Genomic DNA, 17100 nt, shown 5'->3' with positions numbered 1-17100 from the left:
GCCGTCAGACCTCGGGTTAGCGAACATTTCTACAATGTTAGAGTAGCTTGGAAATGATGATTATTCATCATTTTAGGTTAAATTAATGTACGAAAGTTGAAATTTAAAATTAATTGTTTGTGCTTTTTTTCCGGCAAGATTTTCAAGGTGTCCATATGCAATTGTGTAAAACAAAATGAAAGTTGAATAAAACAAAAGGAAAATATCATTTTTTGCCAAGGGTGTTGATCTAAAATTCTCACAATATTAGTAAAAAGTATTTCTCTTATAATTATTTGTATCTTTTTTTTTTTTTTTTTTTTTTTAAAAGAATCGGAATCGAGAATATTATTGGATCAAGAATTTAAGACAGAATCGGTTATCGAATCTGGATTGGGGAGAAAATTTGAAATCGTCCCATCACTAGTATACAGACACACACACACACACATACACACACACATATATATATATATATATATATATATATATATATATATATATATATACTAGCTGTACTCTGCCACCGCATTGCTGTGGCTCAAATTGGCACAATGGAAAAAGTTCCAAAATGAGAAAAAGCATGTTTCTTTATAGATTTAATTTTCCATTTCGTATGGGTACACAGTTTTTGTTGTTCCATTTTCTTAGCTGATGTAGAGATTTTCTGGTTTGGTGACTCTTGAATACATAACATAAATTGTCCATGTGAAAAACAGTCAGTGTGTAACTGTAAGCCACACAATTGTAAAGATTGTTCCCTGTGCTCTGTTGATGGTTGGATAAAATTGGAAAGTGCAATTTCCCAAAGTGTAATAATGTATCCGGTGGAATCATAGGAATGCATGGAATGAAGATATATTCATCTGTAAAAAGTCCTGTTATGATTGTTGTTTCTATGATATTGTTTGTAAATGGTTCCCTGTGCTCTGTTGATGGTTGGATAAAATTGGAAAGTGCAATTTCCCAAAGTGTAATAATGTATCCGGTGGAATCATAGGAATGCATGGAATGAAGATATATTCATCTGTAAAAAGTCCTGTTATGATTGTTGTTTCTATGATATTGTTTGTAAATTTTTTTTACTACAAGCCATGTGCCTTTGCAAAGCTTGGATTGGTTTATATTTCACAACATAATAATTAGTACGCCACATTTCAGTTGCAATATATGCAGTGGCATCCCTGGCAAATATAACTGTTGGATAATTAACAACTTTATCTGCTTTCACAACAGTGTCGATGGATTTGTATTTGACTACCTCACTTGGACTTTTACATTGAATAATAGCGTGGACGTCTTTGTATTGACCTGTAAAAATAGCTTGTTCACTCAGTCAAGTGGAATTCTTAATTTGAATATCTGCAAAAACCTTTTAAACTAACTCTTCTTTTGATGTAATAAAATTACAGAAGTTAAAAGTAAAAGAATTTTGTCCTTATCTCTGATCAACTGGCACTTTTCTGTACCCAATTTCCCACAATTTATGTGCGGATCGAACAGTCTGCAACTGGGCATGCATATTTTGAGTTAAGTTTAATGTTTTCACATGGAATAAAAAAGTAGAGTATTTGAGGCAAGCATTTATTTCATCTGCTGGTGTTGATTGAAGAATAACAGGTAACATTTGTCTGAAATCTCCTGCAAGCAATATTACCGCATTCCCAAATGGTCTGGCATTGCCACGCAAATCTTGCAAGGATCGACCAAGAGCCTCAAGTGATTTTTTGCGTACCATTGTGCATTCATCCTAAACAATAAGTTTGCATTTCTGCAATATTTTTCCCCATATTGGATGTTTTTAAGATGTCGAACATGAGATTTTTCAAAAATTGAATGTTTCAAAGTAGAATAAAAAATTCTTCTACTTGGCAGCAAAGTCACAGGGATTCCTCATGCAGCAAGGGCTAAGGCTATGTCATTTTGTTACCGAATGGCTGCCAAAATCAATTTAATTAGAAGGGCTTTACCAGTTACTTCTGGTGCTGTTCAAGGTAGCAGTAATTTCCAAATAACTTCTATTCTCACAGTCAGTAAATTAGGTGACTAAAATAGAATTTATCCATGTTTTGACAATGCCTTATTCACTGTAATTAATTTAAAAGACTAAAATAGGATGAGGGATTAGAGATGGACAGATAGAGAGGAAGATACATAGATAGAAATGACAAAGTGAGAGGAAAATAGAGAAAGAGGAGATAGAGAGAGATAAAGGGATTGATAGATAAACAGAGAGAGGGGGAGAGTTAGAAACAGAGAGGGCGAGACAGAGGAAAGGAGAGAGAGATAGATAGAGGGAAAGGGGCTCAAAGAGAGATAGAGAGGCTGATATAGAGAGAAAGATAGATTGAGAGAGGGAAAGGGAGAGATGGATAGAGAGAGATATTAAGAGAGAAAGAGAGAGGGGAGAGAAACAGAAGGTGAACTACACTTCACCGTTTTTTTCCTCGGTCAGTAGAGAAGAAATCTTTCGAGACTGAGGCAATTTTAATTTTTTGTTACTATCCAGAGTACCCTTTTCTTTTATTTTTTCGGGAGCTAGATTTTCCTCACATTAGAAACCGACTGGGTTATATGTACTTTCACCTAACAAATTAATAAAAGAAAAAGATATTGTAAAATTTCAATTTAGTGTGAAAATACTATTTTAAAAAATAACACGATAACATAAGTGCATAAGTGCCACTTTAGGTACTCTTTGGGCGTTAAGTTCCATGGCGACCAGCATAATTATTTAATGGTCGCTCCCTTAGCCCCCATCCCTAGTCAAGGCATGCACACGTAACATTTTTTTATTTACTGACGTTGGCTTAGTAACTAAACGATTTATTGATAATTTCGTAACCCTTAAACGCATGCCGGAAGATTTAAATTGTTCATTATTGTTGTAATGAAAAAAAAGTTTCATTCAACACAAAACCAAAAACACATATTAATGATAAATGATTTATTATTCTATTCATCGAAATTTACTAATTTTTAAATAAAAAAGTAAAAAGTTAATAAAAAATAGTTGCGTATGTGCGCATGTAAAAATGTTTGTAAAAGTGAGAAATATTTTAATCATTTAAAAAACTTGGTATTTTTTTTTTTATTTAGATTAGGTCCACCTTATAATCACCCCCAACCTCTTCATCTTAAGAACAGTTTCCGGAATAAACACCATTTTTGGAGGGAGGAGGTGAAAAAATATTTGCAAAATTTAACTGATATTTGTTGTCAGCATACCCACCCGAAAATACTATTAAAAAAAAAGAAGGGGTTCAGTGCCCGTTGCAGAGAAATCAATTTATTTATCAATAAAAGTCGTCATTTAAAAAAGAAAATTGTGGGCCTAAATGTAAATATTTACCCCCAAAATTATCCACTGATGTAAATTAAAAATGTCTGTAAAAGTGAGAAATTATCAATACATGGTTTACTTATTTATTTATTTTTTTTTTAATATTCATGAAAAGGGTTAAGCCAACTAAATACATGAATTACAAATGTTTGTAAAAGTGAGAAATTATTAATAAATGTTTAGTAACTTTTTCTTTTAATATTCATAAAGAGTAAAACTTTTTTCCCAATATTCATGAAAAGAGTTAAGCTAACGTAAATAAATAAATGTTTCTAAAAGTGACAAATTCAAGTTTAGTTACTTTTTTTATTCATGAAAAGAGTTAAGCCAACGTAAATAAATAATGTTTGTAAAAGTGCGAAAGGCAACAACAGTAAATAAATGATAAATGTTACGTGCGCATGCGTTACCCTTGATTAAGAGGGGGGCTAAGAGAGCGACCATTAAATCATTCTGCTGGTCGCCATGGAACTCAACGGCTCAACGCCCAAGGACTACCCCACTTTATTTTAAATATTTATTTTCCAAAGGACTGTTTGAATAAATCAACAATGAATACAATGATGTTTCTACCCTTTATTGCCGAAATTGGAGATGTAGGGGACTAGGATATATAAATAACCCAATCCCGTTACAAAAAATAATGAAACGAATGGGAATTGAAGGAAACAAAGACTCAATTAATGGATAAGATAAATGTCGTTTATTTGCTGTTGAAAGAAATGAATGTTTTAGTTATAACATGTCCGCGCGTATGTAACCAATGTCCGTTGCAGGACTAGTGCTGTAGCAAGAATAGGAAATGTGTTTGCATCTCAAGTTCGGGTCACTATTGTTTGTTCGCGCGTGGGAAGAGGAATAAATGTTGTAGGAAAATTGAGACTGGTAGTCCAGCGTGTAGACAAAGGAGAGGATATCAGAGTTGTCATCAGTTAGTAGTCAGCGACGCGAAGGTGTTCTTAGTGGCCAGTAGTAGGTGGAAAGAGAAAGGGTGAGAATGTATACATACAGCCTTTAGCTCGTGCTCCATACATAGTAGGAAGTGGGCGTGAGGTGTGCGCGTGCCGAAACGGCGCGCGGCTTGTTCGCCCAACCTCTCTAGTTGAGAGTTGGTTCCAAAGAGAGTTAGAAACAGCTTATCGCCTTGTTTTATACTCGTTTCCAGAGTGTATTTTGCGCATGTGTATTTCCTTAGAAAGCGGAAGTGACGTCGTCCATGTGTGTGTTCGTATTCACGTGTGTGAATACATGTGTATACGTAAGCGTGTGTGTATATATACGTGAATGTGAGTGTATGTACGCGAACGTGAATAAGTGTACATGTGTGGACGTGGGCGCGTATGTTTGTGTGCGCGTATGTATATGATAGCTTGAAATATGAATGTGTGTTTTGTGTGAGACTTGAAAAAGGCTCGTACAAATACTCCCCTTCCTAGGAAAAAAAAAAATATACATGCAATGTATATATATTTATGTATAAATATATATATATATTTTTTTTGTGAGTAATGTTTTCGGCAGTTGATTTTTTTGTCCTGTTTTCTTTTTGCTGTTGGTGTGGTTGTTTGAAAAACAACGTCAAAAAGAACGGAATGTCAAAAACGGAGTGTGTTCGTAAAAAAAAGTATTTACTTACGCGTGGAAGATGCGTTTACTCTTTTTTTTTTTTTTTTTTTTTTGGCTTACATTTGTTGGTTTGGTTTCTGTTGTGTGTTGACATGCGCAAAGAGTTGCTTGGACAGAGAAGTGAATTGTTCCGTTTGGAAGGAAAATTTTTGTTTCGTGTTGACGGTGTCGTGTGTGTGTCCAGTTGACGGTATCGTTGCATGTGATTCTGCGGTAGTGTGTACATCGTTTGGACGGGCGCTAGTCGCGCGTTTGTTCTTGTTGAACGGGGTCTGGTTACTGTTGTCTTCGCAAGTGCGTTATTGGATTTATTACGGAGTCACTAGTGTGGTGCCCTGTGATTGGATGAAAAACAACCAATCGCGGGCTGCCATTCTAGTTTCCTCCCCGACCCCTATTTGCGCGGCCCCTTCGAACTTTCGGCCTCTTTTGCGGTTGGGACCTGATTGCGAGTACATCCATTTCGCCAGCTCTCCGCCACCAGAAATACGGGACGCACATGGAGTCCAAGCCGTAATAGCAGCACAGACCAACAAGGCCGCACCTTTTCTCTTTCATACCAACTAAGGACACAGGAAAGATTTAATTGATAAACGGACACATCACATCTGTGAGATAAGTTTCCCGCAAACCCAATTGTTTGCAACACCTTTATTTTCCTTTTTGTAAATACAGTTTTTTTTATAACATTTAACTCTGTGTTTGTTTTTCCTTTCTTCTTGACGTCGTCACATTACTTTGTTACCTCAAACGTTTGGGAAATCCCAATAATTTGCAAACAATTGAAACTAGCCTTTTACGCTAGAGACTAAAAATAAAACGTGGAATAATTTAACACGAAATAGATTTGTGTAAATTCAATTCAACCGTGACGTCGCTTGAGGAAGGGAATACAAGCCTATGCTATTTTGGTGTTACTACTGGAACTGTAGAGGTTAATTTCGTCCGTCCCCCCTTTTTTTCTTTCTTTCCTTCCGTTTCCTTCCTTTATTTTGCTTGTAGATATTTGCTCTCAGCAGTATGAATGATTTTAAACAGATAAAGGGCGTTAGAGCCTTGATTTTTAATAGAGATTCCTTTAAAAGGAAAATAACTTCGGCCGTTGATTTAATGTCAGCAGAAGTGTCGCTCAATAACATTTGTTTTAAAAGGCAAGAAATTCTTATTAATAAATGGTTGACGGAGGTTGACGTAATTAATAATAGAATAAGTGAAGCCTGTGAAAAGGCCGATATCAATTTAGAAGATAGCGGTATGTTGGAAGACGAAAAGTTACAGGCGGAGTTCGTTTACAACATATTCAAAAGGCTCACTGAACTGGAAGAGAATATTTCTCCTTCCAATAAAGAATCTGTCCTAGTACAAAATCCACAAATGCCACTTGCAGCCGCGTGCGTTTCAGCCCCACGGTTGCAGTGTGCTAAATTTAGTGGCATAAGAGCTGGTAAATTTGAATTTAAAAATTTCCTAGCTCAATTTGAGAATTGTGTGGACGCCGTACATTCAAAAAAAGCCAAACTATCACTATTAAAAAGTTTTTTGACAGGTTACGCGTCTCAGTTAGTGTCTCACCTCTCATTAGAAGATGAAAACTTTGAAGTGGCCATCAATTTATTGAGAAAGGAGTTTTTGGATATTCCTCTCATTATCGATGAAATTTTTAAACAACTGCTGGGTAATACTCCTAAATATGACCCAGAGTTTGCTAACATAAAAAGTTTTTTGTCAGAAATAAAGGCTGACCTAGCTGAACTAAAGACTTCGTATGGTCTGGATTTTTTTGAAGAAAACACTCCTGGCTACGAACTGATTAGCCATGTAATTTTTTCGAAATTACCCCCAACTCTTCAAAAAGAGATAATAAGAAAAGTTGATAGTAACTATCCAAAAATTAATCAGATCTTTGATAGTTATAATGAGGTCATAAAAACCTTGATAAAAACCAGTTTTAAAAAAACTCCAAATTCCCACCAAGACAATTTCAAATCTAGGGAAGGAAATTATAATAAAAATAATAATGTAAGGAAGGGTGTCCCAACGTTGGAAAACTTTGCTATAAAATCTAGCAAAGTTACTAAGCATTGCAGATTTTGCAGCGTCAATGGACACACTATGAACCATTGTCCAAAATATTTCTCCCTTGAGTCGAGACGTTCTAGATGTAGAGAAATGGGCTTATGCCTCCTTTGTACAAGTGCCAATCATAGAACAGAAGACTGCTATGGCAAAGGAAATAAATTACCTCGGAGATGTGCACATTGTAAATCCCGAGGCCACGTTACCCCACTTTGTAACGAAACAGATAAGGGTGGAAACAGTCCAACTGCTTCCACGCACGTGTCTGCTAACACTAGCATGCAGGAACAACCTTACATTTTGCCGATAGTAGCAATTACTGTTTTTAAAGGAAAACAAAAATATAGATTTAACTGCCTCTTTGATACAGGCAGTCAAAGAACCTATTTCTCCAGGAATGTTATTGAAAGATTAGGGTGTTATAAATCTCTCCTCACTCCAGTTGAATACGAGGTAAAAACCTTTTTAGGGTCGCAAACAAAAAAATTGAACCAACTTGTAGTGGGGATAGAGGTAACTAAGGGTAGTTCCTTGTCTCTACCAGTTCTTATCGATGATGAATTCGATATGAACTTAAGATTTGATCATTTTAAGTCTGTAAAGAAAAATTTAATTAATTTAAATTATACCCTGGCCTTTTTGCACGAAAAAAAATGACATTCGTGTACATGGCCTTTTAGGCATTGATGTGATTCAATTCATGAAGAACATCAAAATGATAGACTGCATGCAGGGCTCTGCATGGGAGTTTCCTGCAGGCATTTCCCCGTTTGGCAATTGCCAACATTTTTTGTATGATAAACAGTGTAATCCTAAGAAGATTAAGAATAAGGATCTCCACAATTATCATGACATAGTCTCCAAATACTCTACGTGCTCAGACATTAGGGTAAATTTTGTAATGAACCCGATAAAGAGCTACCCTGATCCCCTTGCTGAAATATTTGATGAGAGTCAAGTAGAAAGAAATTTAGAGAAAATGTTTGATGTAGATTCCCTAGGTATATCATCGGAAGACGAGGCTACTTGTAATTATGACAAGAGTAAAATTATGGAATTTGAAAATTCCATTGAATTTAAAAATAATGCGTATCATGTAAAACTCCCCTGGCATGATGACAAAATCAAGTCTGTACCTTCCAATCACAGAATTGCACTTTCAGTGCTAAACGGAGTAGTTGATGCTGCAAATTCAAAATCTTCTAATGATGTACCAAATACTAATAGCTCATCTGTTCCAATGAAACAACGTCCTAAAAGGACTAAAAATTTAAAAAGTAGTAAAAACTCTCTTAATAACCCCTATATATACTATTAAATTCAGTTTATCTAAAACAATCTTCACATACCTTAGCTTATAGGTACTTATTGTAAAAAAGAAGAAAAAAATAATAACTGTTAATGATATCCTACCTTATTATTGAAGGGATGAAATCTCTATAGTCCTATTGGTGCACCAAAATGAGAATTCTTTACATACAAAATAAATCACTACACTCACTTCTTTCAAACCTTTAAGCTCTTTGTGAATACAATCTTCACCTCTTCTATATTGGCTATGTTTGCCTTTAAAAAAAAAAAAAAAAATCAATTTTCCTGTGAACTTTATTATTGGCTATGTTTGCCTTCAAAACATCAATTTTCCTAAGAACTTTATTATTGGCTATGTTTACCTTCTAAAAAAAATCAATTTTCCTGTGAACTTTATTATTGGCTATGTTTGCCTTCAAAAAAAAAAAAAATCAATTTTCCTGTGAACTATGTTTGCCCTAAAAAAAAAAAAATCTTTTTCCTGTGAACTTTATTATTGGCTATGTTTGCCTTAAAAAAAAAAATCAATTTTCCTGTGAACCTTATTATTGGCTATGTTTGCCTTAAAAAAAAAAAAAATCAATTTTCCTGTGAACTTTATTATTGGCTATGTTTGCCTTAAAAAAATCAATTTTCCTGTGAACCTTATTAATGGCTATGTTTGCCTAAAAAAAAAATCTTTTTCCTGTGAACTTTATTATTGGCTATGTTTGCCTTCAAAGAAAAAAAAATCATTGGCTATGTTTGCCTTAAAAAAAATCTATTTTTCCTGTGGACTTTATTATTGGTTATGTTTGCCTTCAAGAAAAAAAATCTATTTTTCCTGTGGACCTTATTATTGGCTATGTTTGCCTTAAAAAAAAAAATCAATTTTCCTGTGAACTTTATTATTGGCTATGTTTGCCTTCAAGAAAAAAAAATCAATTTTCCTGTGAACTTTATTATTGGCTATGTTTGCCTTCCAAAAAAAAATCTATTTTTCCTGCGGACTTTATTATTGGCTATGTTTGACTTCAAAAGAAAAAAAAAATCGATTTTCCTATGAACCTTTTTATTGGCTATGGTTGCCTTCAAGAAAAAAAATCAATTTTTCTATGAACTTTATTATTGGCTATGTTTGCCTTAAAAAAAAAATCAATTTTCCTATGAACTTTACTATGGGCCGTATTTGCCTTCAAAGGGAGGCAAATCCAAGTTTCTGCGACCTTTCATTATGGGATAGTTTGCCTTACAATAAGCCTGCTATGAACCTCCAGCTTAAAAGCATAAGGACCTGTAACTGCAGAGAATTATGTTGCAATGATTTCATATTGCAATTTTGTTTTGGGGGAGAATATTGGAATTATTACGGAGTCACTAGTGTGGTGCCCTGTGATTGGATGAAAAACAACCAATCGCGGGCTGCCATTCTAGTTTCCTCCCCGACCCCTATTTGCGCGGCCCCTTCGAACTTTCGGCCTCTTTTGCGGTTGGGACCTGATTGCGAGTACATCCATTTCGCCAGCTCTCCGCCACCAGAAATACGGGACGCACATGGAGTCCAAGCCGTAATAGCAGCACAGACCAACAAGGCCGCACCTTTTCTCTTTCATACCAACTAAGGACACAGGAAAGATTTAATTGATAAACGGACACATCACATCTGTGAGATAAGTTTCCCGCAAACCCAATTGTTTGCAACACCTTTATTTTCCTTTTTGTAAATACAGTTTTTTTATAACATTTTAACTCTGTGTTTGTTTTTCCTTTCTTCTTGACGTCGTCACATTACTTTGTTACCTCAAACGTTTGGGAAATCCCAATAGCGTCTGCGGTAATGTGTGTACATTGTCTGTACGGGCGTTTGTTGTGTAGTCGTTCGTGGTTGCCGGCTGTCAACGAAACTTCCAAGTTTTGAGTTTATCCGCGTGCGTCGTGCATCTCAACTCGTATTGTTGATTCAACTTCTTCCTATGTGTTGATAGGGATGTCCTGTTTCTTTGTTGTTGCGTCTGCTTGTGCGGGAGGGAATTGCATAGGCCTATGTGATTTTGCTCCTCGCGTTTGTTGCAGGGTAATGTCAGGAAACCGTGAAAATGTTTGTCAAGCTCGAATTTGTTTTTAAATTCGATATGAAAGTCGACAGCTCCGTGTTCGTTTTTTTTTTTTTTTTTTTTTTTTTTGCAGAGTCTGACGAGGGTTCGTCATTGTAGTTGGTAGTAGCTATTCCTGTGGGTAGTGGTTTGGTTCGCTTGGTTTTCTTTGTTGAGAAGTTCGTTTTTTTTCTTTATCAAATAAAACGCGCGTCTCGCTCAAAACAATTAATCTCAAAACGGTAGGGTCGCCATGCTTGTTCGTTCCACGTCAGTCGGGCGCCAGTTTGTTGTGGACTTGTGGCATAGGAGGAAATGCGTGCTCCTCTCGCGTTCCGAGGGAAAATGAATTGTCTCGAGGAAGAAACGAACGACGTGTTAAATTGAATTAAACGAACAGGAATTTCTTTGGTGAAAGAAACAAGTGAAAGAAAAGGGTACCACACGTGGTTAATTTTGCGTGAGTCTTTCGCTGATAGCTGGTGAGAAAGAAAGTTTATAGCTTGGCGTGCGTCTCTCGTTAAGTGGTGAAGAGGAAAAGTTTATACCTTGACGTGCGTCTCTCGTTAAGTGGTGAAGAGGGAAAGTTTATCTTTGTAGAGAAAGAGTCTGTGTGTGTACGAGTGCTTCGTTCAACCTCATCCATTTCATTTAAATAACGGGGTCACCAAATTTGTAGGGGACTAGAATATATAAATAACCCAATCCCGTTACAAAAGAATAATGAAACGAATGGGAATTGAAGGAAACAAAGACTCAATTAATGGATAAGATAAATGTCGTTTATTTGCTGTTGAAAGAAATGAATGTTTTAGTTATAACATGTCCGCGCGTATGTAACCAATGTCCGTTGCAGGACTAGTGCTGTAGCAAGAATAGGAAATGTGTTTGCATCTCAAGTTCGGGTCACTATTGTTTGTTCGCGCGTGGGAAGAGGAATAAATGTTGTAGGAAAATTGAGACTGGTAGTCCAGCGTGTAGACAAAGGAGAAGATATCAGAGTTGTCATCAGTTAGTAGTCAGCGACGCGAAGGTGTTCTTAGTGGCCAGTAGTAGGTGGAAAGAGAAAGGGTGAGAATGTATACATACAGCCTTTAGCTCGTGCTCCATACATAGTAGGAAGTGGGCGTGAGGTGTGCGTGCGCGCCGAAACGGCGCGCGGCTTGTTCGCCCAACCTCTCTAGTTGAGAGTTGGTTCCAAAGAGAGTTAGAAACAGCTTATCGCCTTGTTTTATACTCGTTTCCAGAGTGTATTTTGCGCATGTGTATTTCCTTAGAAAGCGGAAGTGACGTCGTCCATGTGTGTGTTCGTATTCGCGTGTGTGAGTACATGTGTATACGTAAGCGTGTGTGTATATATACGTGAATGTGAGTGTATGTACGCGAACGTGAATAAGTGTACATGTGTGGACGTGGGCGCGTATGTTTGTGTGCGCGTATGTATATGATAGCTTGAAATATGAATGTGTGTTTTGTGTGAGACTTGAAAAAGGCTCGTACAGAGACGCCATTTTCTTTTTCACGCACTTGCTATCCAAATCTAGGGGATACATCATTATATGGTTGAACAATTGCTTCCAGAAAGGGAAAGAATAAATTTACGAAAATTAACATTTATTACTTCCGGAAACGTTAAATTAAACTAAAATTATTAATTATTACTTCCAGAAACTTGGTAAACCGATATTACTGGAGAAAATGAATCTTGACAATTCAATAGAATTTTTAAAATTATTTATTTGTTCGACGAAAATAAAAAAAAAATAAACTTCCGGAAAGAACTATGAAAAAAGTAAATACAGAAAGTGAAAAAGAACATATATCCATAATTGTTTAATTGGAGATGTTTCGATTTAATTAATGGGACGGGAAAGTTTTTCATTGAACATTTTTTTTTTATTATTAAAAACAGAAAATTGCAATGGCATATTCATAATGGCGAGCGCCATTTGAAAACCAAAACAAAACCAAAACATTTATTAGTTTTTTGATGTTTGTTTATTTTTTCGTTTGTGTGTGTGTGTATTTTTTTTTTCGAACAAATAAATAATTTTATACATTTTTTTAAAAAATTAAAGCAACTTTGAAAGGCCAGCAACAAACTAATTTAAATGATTGTTTTGTTATTGTTTTTTTTTTTGACGGAGCACGGAGCAGTGGATTGTTTTTTTTATTTATTTATTTATTTTTTTTTTACTGGGAATCGAAATATAATTGTAAAACATTGATTGAAAAGTTTGGGTAAAAAAATATGGTGCAAGTCTATAAATGGTCCACAAGTAATCTTTTTTACTATAAAAATCTGAAAAAAAATCTTTATAATGTACGTACTTGTCACTGCATGAAAATGTCATATTCTAAAAATCACGTAAATCGATTAAGTATTTTTTTATTTAAGAAAATCAAATATTATGAGACATTTTATCGAAGAAAAACTTCACGCCATCTTGTTTTTGAATGATACACTGCTAGCGACACCTATTGGGAATGTTTGGAATATAAGACCAGAAAGGGGCAGACAATCGACTTTCCACACTATAGAAAAAAAAACTTGGATAATTAAGACATTTATAAGTTTAGATGTGCTACCATAGATGGCAGTGTCATCAGCATAAATATCTACGAATGATGTAAGGATGTGATTTGGAAGATCATTAATGTAGATCAGGAAAATAGTTGGGCCCAGGATGGACCCTGAGGGACTCCAGCATTAGTACTGTGAGCTTCTGATTTTTGCCCATCAACTACTACTCTTATGAACCTATCAGAGAGAAATGATTTAATAATTGAGAAGACATTTCCAGCTATATCATAGCTAGAGATCTTGTGAAGTAAACCTTTATGCTATACCCTTTGATATGTCAAGAGCAATTGCCCCCGTCGAGAGATTCGCTAATCCTATGAGATATAACTGTAAGCACATCTGCTGTAGATCTAGCAGAACGGAAACGATATTGTGTGTCACTAAGAAGGTTATTTTTGCTGAGATGGTTGATTACTTCTCTATCTAACACAGATTCCAGCAACTTACTCATGACGCACAGGAGACTTATTGGCCTGTACTGAAAGGGGGAGGAGTGATCACCTGAATTCTTAAATACGGGGCATACTGATGAGATTTTCCAGGGTGATGGAAAGCAATTCTCCTTAAGACAACGTTTAAACAGATTTTGTAAGTATAGACGCTAGTTCTGGTTGAAGTTTTTTTAATACTATAATTGGATACTGCCAGGGCCGGTTGCTTTACTGGAATCAAGGTTTTTGATTAGTTTGCGACATCACGTAGAGATATTGTTATATCACATAGCGTGTTTTCTGATACAGGAGGAAATATTGGGGGTTGGCAGCCTTGGTCGCAAAGAGTAGAATTAGCTGCAAAGTTCTTGCCACAGAGTTTGCCCTTCCGTTTAGGATTCTGTTTGCTATTTGCCAAAACTGATGGGAACTAAGCCGCTGCTCAGCTACTTTGTACTTGGTGGACTGAGCATGAACCTCTCTTGCGTTCTTTATTACTTTCTTACAATGGTTGCTGGCCGTCGTGAAAGCGGCTTTAGTCTGCATACATCTATTACGTTGGAAGCAATGGAAATTGATTTCTGTGCGCAATGGTAGCAGCACGTTCTGGAGAGAACCATGGCTGGCTGTTAGGTTTTTGCTGGAACTTTTTCGAGAGTATGAAACGGTTTATACCTACAATTAACCATTCCGTTAGGTCTGATACTATAGAAGATACATCCTTTTTAAACATGGAACGCAGTGGTAGATCTGATGTAAATGTACATTTATAAATTTACATCGTATTTTGATATTATTACCATTTTAGTTTTAGTGATAATTTAAAAACAATAAATATTTATCATTAGTGATTAATGAAAAATTAAATTAAACATTTAAAACAATCAGTTTTGGAATCGTAAATTAGGGACACATTTTTCCGATTTCGATACCTCAAAAAGTTCCAATTTTTTACAACCTTTTCGGTATAAAATTTCAAAGTTTTTATTAGCTTTTATTTTTTTTTATTTTCTATTTTTTACTCACAAAATGCCGCCCCCTGGCATGTGCCACTCATTAAATAGGGACACATTTTTCCGATTCCAATACCTCCAAATGTTCCGATGTTTTACAAAATTTTCGGTATAAAATTTCAGATATTTTGTTAGCTTTTATTTATTTTTATTTATTTTTTCTACTTCCTATGTTTACCCTCTCAAAACGCCGTCCCCTGACATGATGGGCCGCTCGTAAAATAGGGACACATTTGTCTGATTTCGATACCTCCAAAAGTTCCGATTTTTTACAAACTTTTCGATAAAAAAAAAATCCGATTTTTTGCTAGCTTTTATTTATTTTTTCTATTTTCTATTTTTAACCTCTCAAAATGCTGCCCCTGACGTATGCCGCTCACAAAGTAGGGATACATTTTCTGATTCCGATATCTCTAAAAGTCCGATGTTTTACTACATAAAAGTCCGATGTTTTACGGCATAAAATTTCAGATTTTTTGTTAGCTTTCATTTATTTTTATTTATTTTTTTTACCCTCTCAAAATGCCGCCCCCTGGCACGTGTCGCCCGGTGCGGACCGCCCCTCTCCTTGCTACGCCACTGGGATCGACTAAATTAAAAAATAAACCTGTTTATATTTTACAAAGATTTTGTCGAAAATTTAGTTTCGACCATAGTTGAGCTGGATAGTCCATGATGGAGCCGGTTTCAAGTGTGGGAAATTATCGTTATTTTTTGACCCCAACTCAGGAGTCAAAAAAAAAAAAAAAAAAAAAAAAAACGAAAAAATGTGGTACACTGAATTGGAAAAAAATAATTGTTTCACTTTTTAAGGAATTCATTATGTAAATAAATACTTATGAAATCTATTTACTTTCTGACTTAAGAGAGGATATTTAAAAAATAATTTATTTTTTGTAAGTCCTTTTTATATGAACCTAAAAATATATTTGCCAAAATATAATCTCCCGATTGAAACTTGTAAGTAAATTTATTTTATTATTTATTTTAATAGTACTACAACAGATTTTTACAATACTAGTAGTTGGTCTGTTGAACTGGAACCTCATTCACTCGTTCCAATGCACTAAGTAACCGTCTGTCTTGTAACGTCACCTGTTTAGCATCTGAACAGCCAAAACTCTCCCCCTCCAAGCGACCTGCTTTATATTACATTCATCCACGTGAATCTCGCGAGATTACACGAGACCGTTTCTGTTAAATATCGCAGACGCCATCTTGCTGTTTCTTTTTCCTGTCCAACGCACATGACAAGCAGACACGTGGGAGCTTAACAGGTAGGTCATGTGTATGTCCGTTTCTATTTTCCTCACATTCCCCCCTGATCTCATGATCACAGAGATAGCAGTGGGGTGGCGCTCTCTTCTGTCGGGTGCTTCTTCGATGGGGGACTGTGCAGGCTTCTTGTTCACCTGCACTCTCATCTGCAGTCGAAGAACACTACCTCCCATGAGAGGCTACTGATATCGGATTCGCTGCTTGATTATAAAGATTTTTTTCAGATTCAGATTGAGGATGAGAATGAATAACTGCTGACTCACCACATCGGTCACTCGGCCCCGTGTATATCTGTCAGTGCATCGGCTTCCCAGCGGCTTCACCCAGACAGGATCCCCTGGTGCGTATAACCACTGTCCTTCCTCGTTGGCAACTTCTCTGTTGGAGTAGATTCCCTTTTCTTGGACTCGGTATTGGTATATTGCGTTTGTAGGTGCTGTTCCTGGAGAGACGCCATCTTTTGGCGTGATGTTGTACCAATATACGACTTCTGAGATGGTGCATTGCTTCCTCGTCGCGATTCTTTTGATACTGTGATGGTTCCTCTCAGCAATACCGTTGCCAGATGGCACATAAGCACATCGCAGTCACAGCCACACTCCCCACTCCTTCAGGAACTGCCTGACCTGCTGGCTGCAGAAGGCTGGGTCATTGTCCGTCAGCACCTCTTTGGGCGCGCCGCTTTCAAAGAACACAGATGACAGCTGGCGAATAATGTAGGAGGAGTCCTGGCGCTTGAGTGGTCTCCAGACCGCAAAGCGTGTAGGTCCACAATCAATGAGGATGAGGAAGTGATTGCCACTGTAATGTGTGATATCCATGCCCACTCTCTGCCACGGGCTCCTCACTCCCAATTGCCCTTTTTTCCACTGTATTGGAGCCGGGGCGATTGATTGATATGCCTTGCAACTTTCCACTGCTCTCTTGACAACTGCTCTTCTTACTTCTGGGTCAACCATCTTGGCAAAAAATAGTGTCCGCTTAACCCCTGGGTGTCCGCATTGCTGATGAATCTAACTGATACGATCCATATCCATATTACACGTGACGGCTGCACACGGCTGTTGCAGAATCTCAGAACCTCATTGTGGTACTCATGTCAGTGCATCTGCTCTGTTGCTTGCAGACCTGAACAGTTAGCTTGTACTCTCTGATTGTATCGACCAGGGTGGTGAGCTGTCTTCGTATCAACATCACACTTGCTGCCCGTGTGGTTAGCCGTGCTCTTCCAGTCAATGCATCGGTTATCCACCGTGATAATATATAGTATGCTGACTTGCCACTGAAGCGCCAGGGTAACTCCTTTCAATGTGGCATGAAGTTCGGCCAGGTTTATGTGCCTAGAATCATTCTCTGGACGAAGCCAACAGGTGTCTCCAATAATACC

The 17100-nt window shown here is 36.7% G+C and overlaps 2 protein-coding genes across 2 annotated transcripts; one reads left to right on the top strand and one right to left on the bottom strand.

The window, feature by feature from the left end:
* The first annotated feature begins 5968 nt into the window (after positions 1 to 5968).
* LOC145278216 (uncharacterized) lies at positions 5969 to 7681 on the top strand. Its single transcript, XM_080130505.1, has one exon. It carries the CDS (start codon positions 5969 to 5971, stop codon positions 7679 to 7681), a length of 1713 nt encoding a protein of 570 aa, XP_079986631.1.
* Positions 7682 to 16300: 8619 nt separating this feature from the next.
* On the bottom strand, positions 16301 to 16672 carry LOC145278215 (uncharacterized). Its single transcript, XM_080130504.1, has one exon. The coding sequence runs from the start codon at positions 16670 to 16672 to the stop codon at positions 16301 to 16303; it is 372 nt and encodes a 123-aa protein (XP_079986630.1).
* Positions 16673 to 17100: the final 428 nt, after the last annotated feature.

The sequence above is a fragment of the Euprymna scolopes genome, chromosome 6 (genome assembly GCF_053919585.1).
Source record: "Euprymna scolopes isolate OS-2025 chromosome 6, ASM5391958v1, whole genome shotgun sequence".
NCBI classification, from domain to species: Eukaryota; Metazoa; Mollusca; class Cephalopoda; order Sepiida; family Sepiolidae; genus Euprymna; species Euprymna scolopes.
This window is presented reverse-complemented; position numbering and strand designations above follow the sequence as displayed.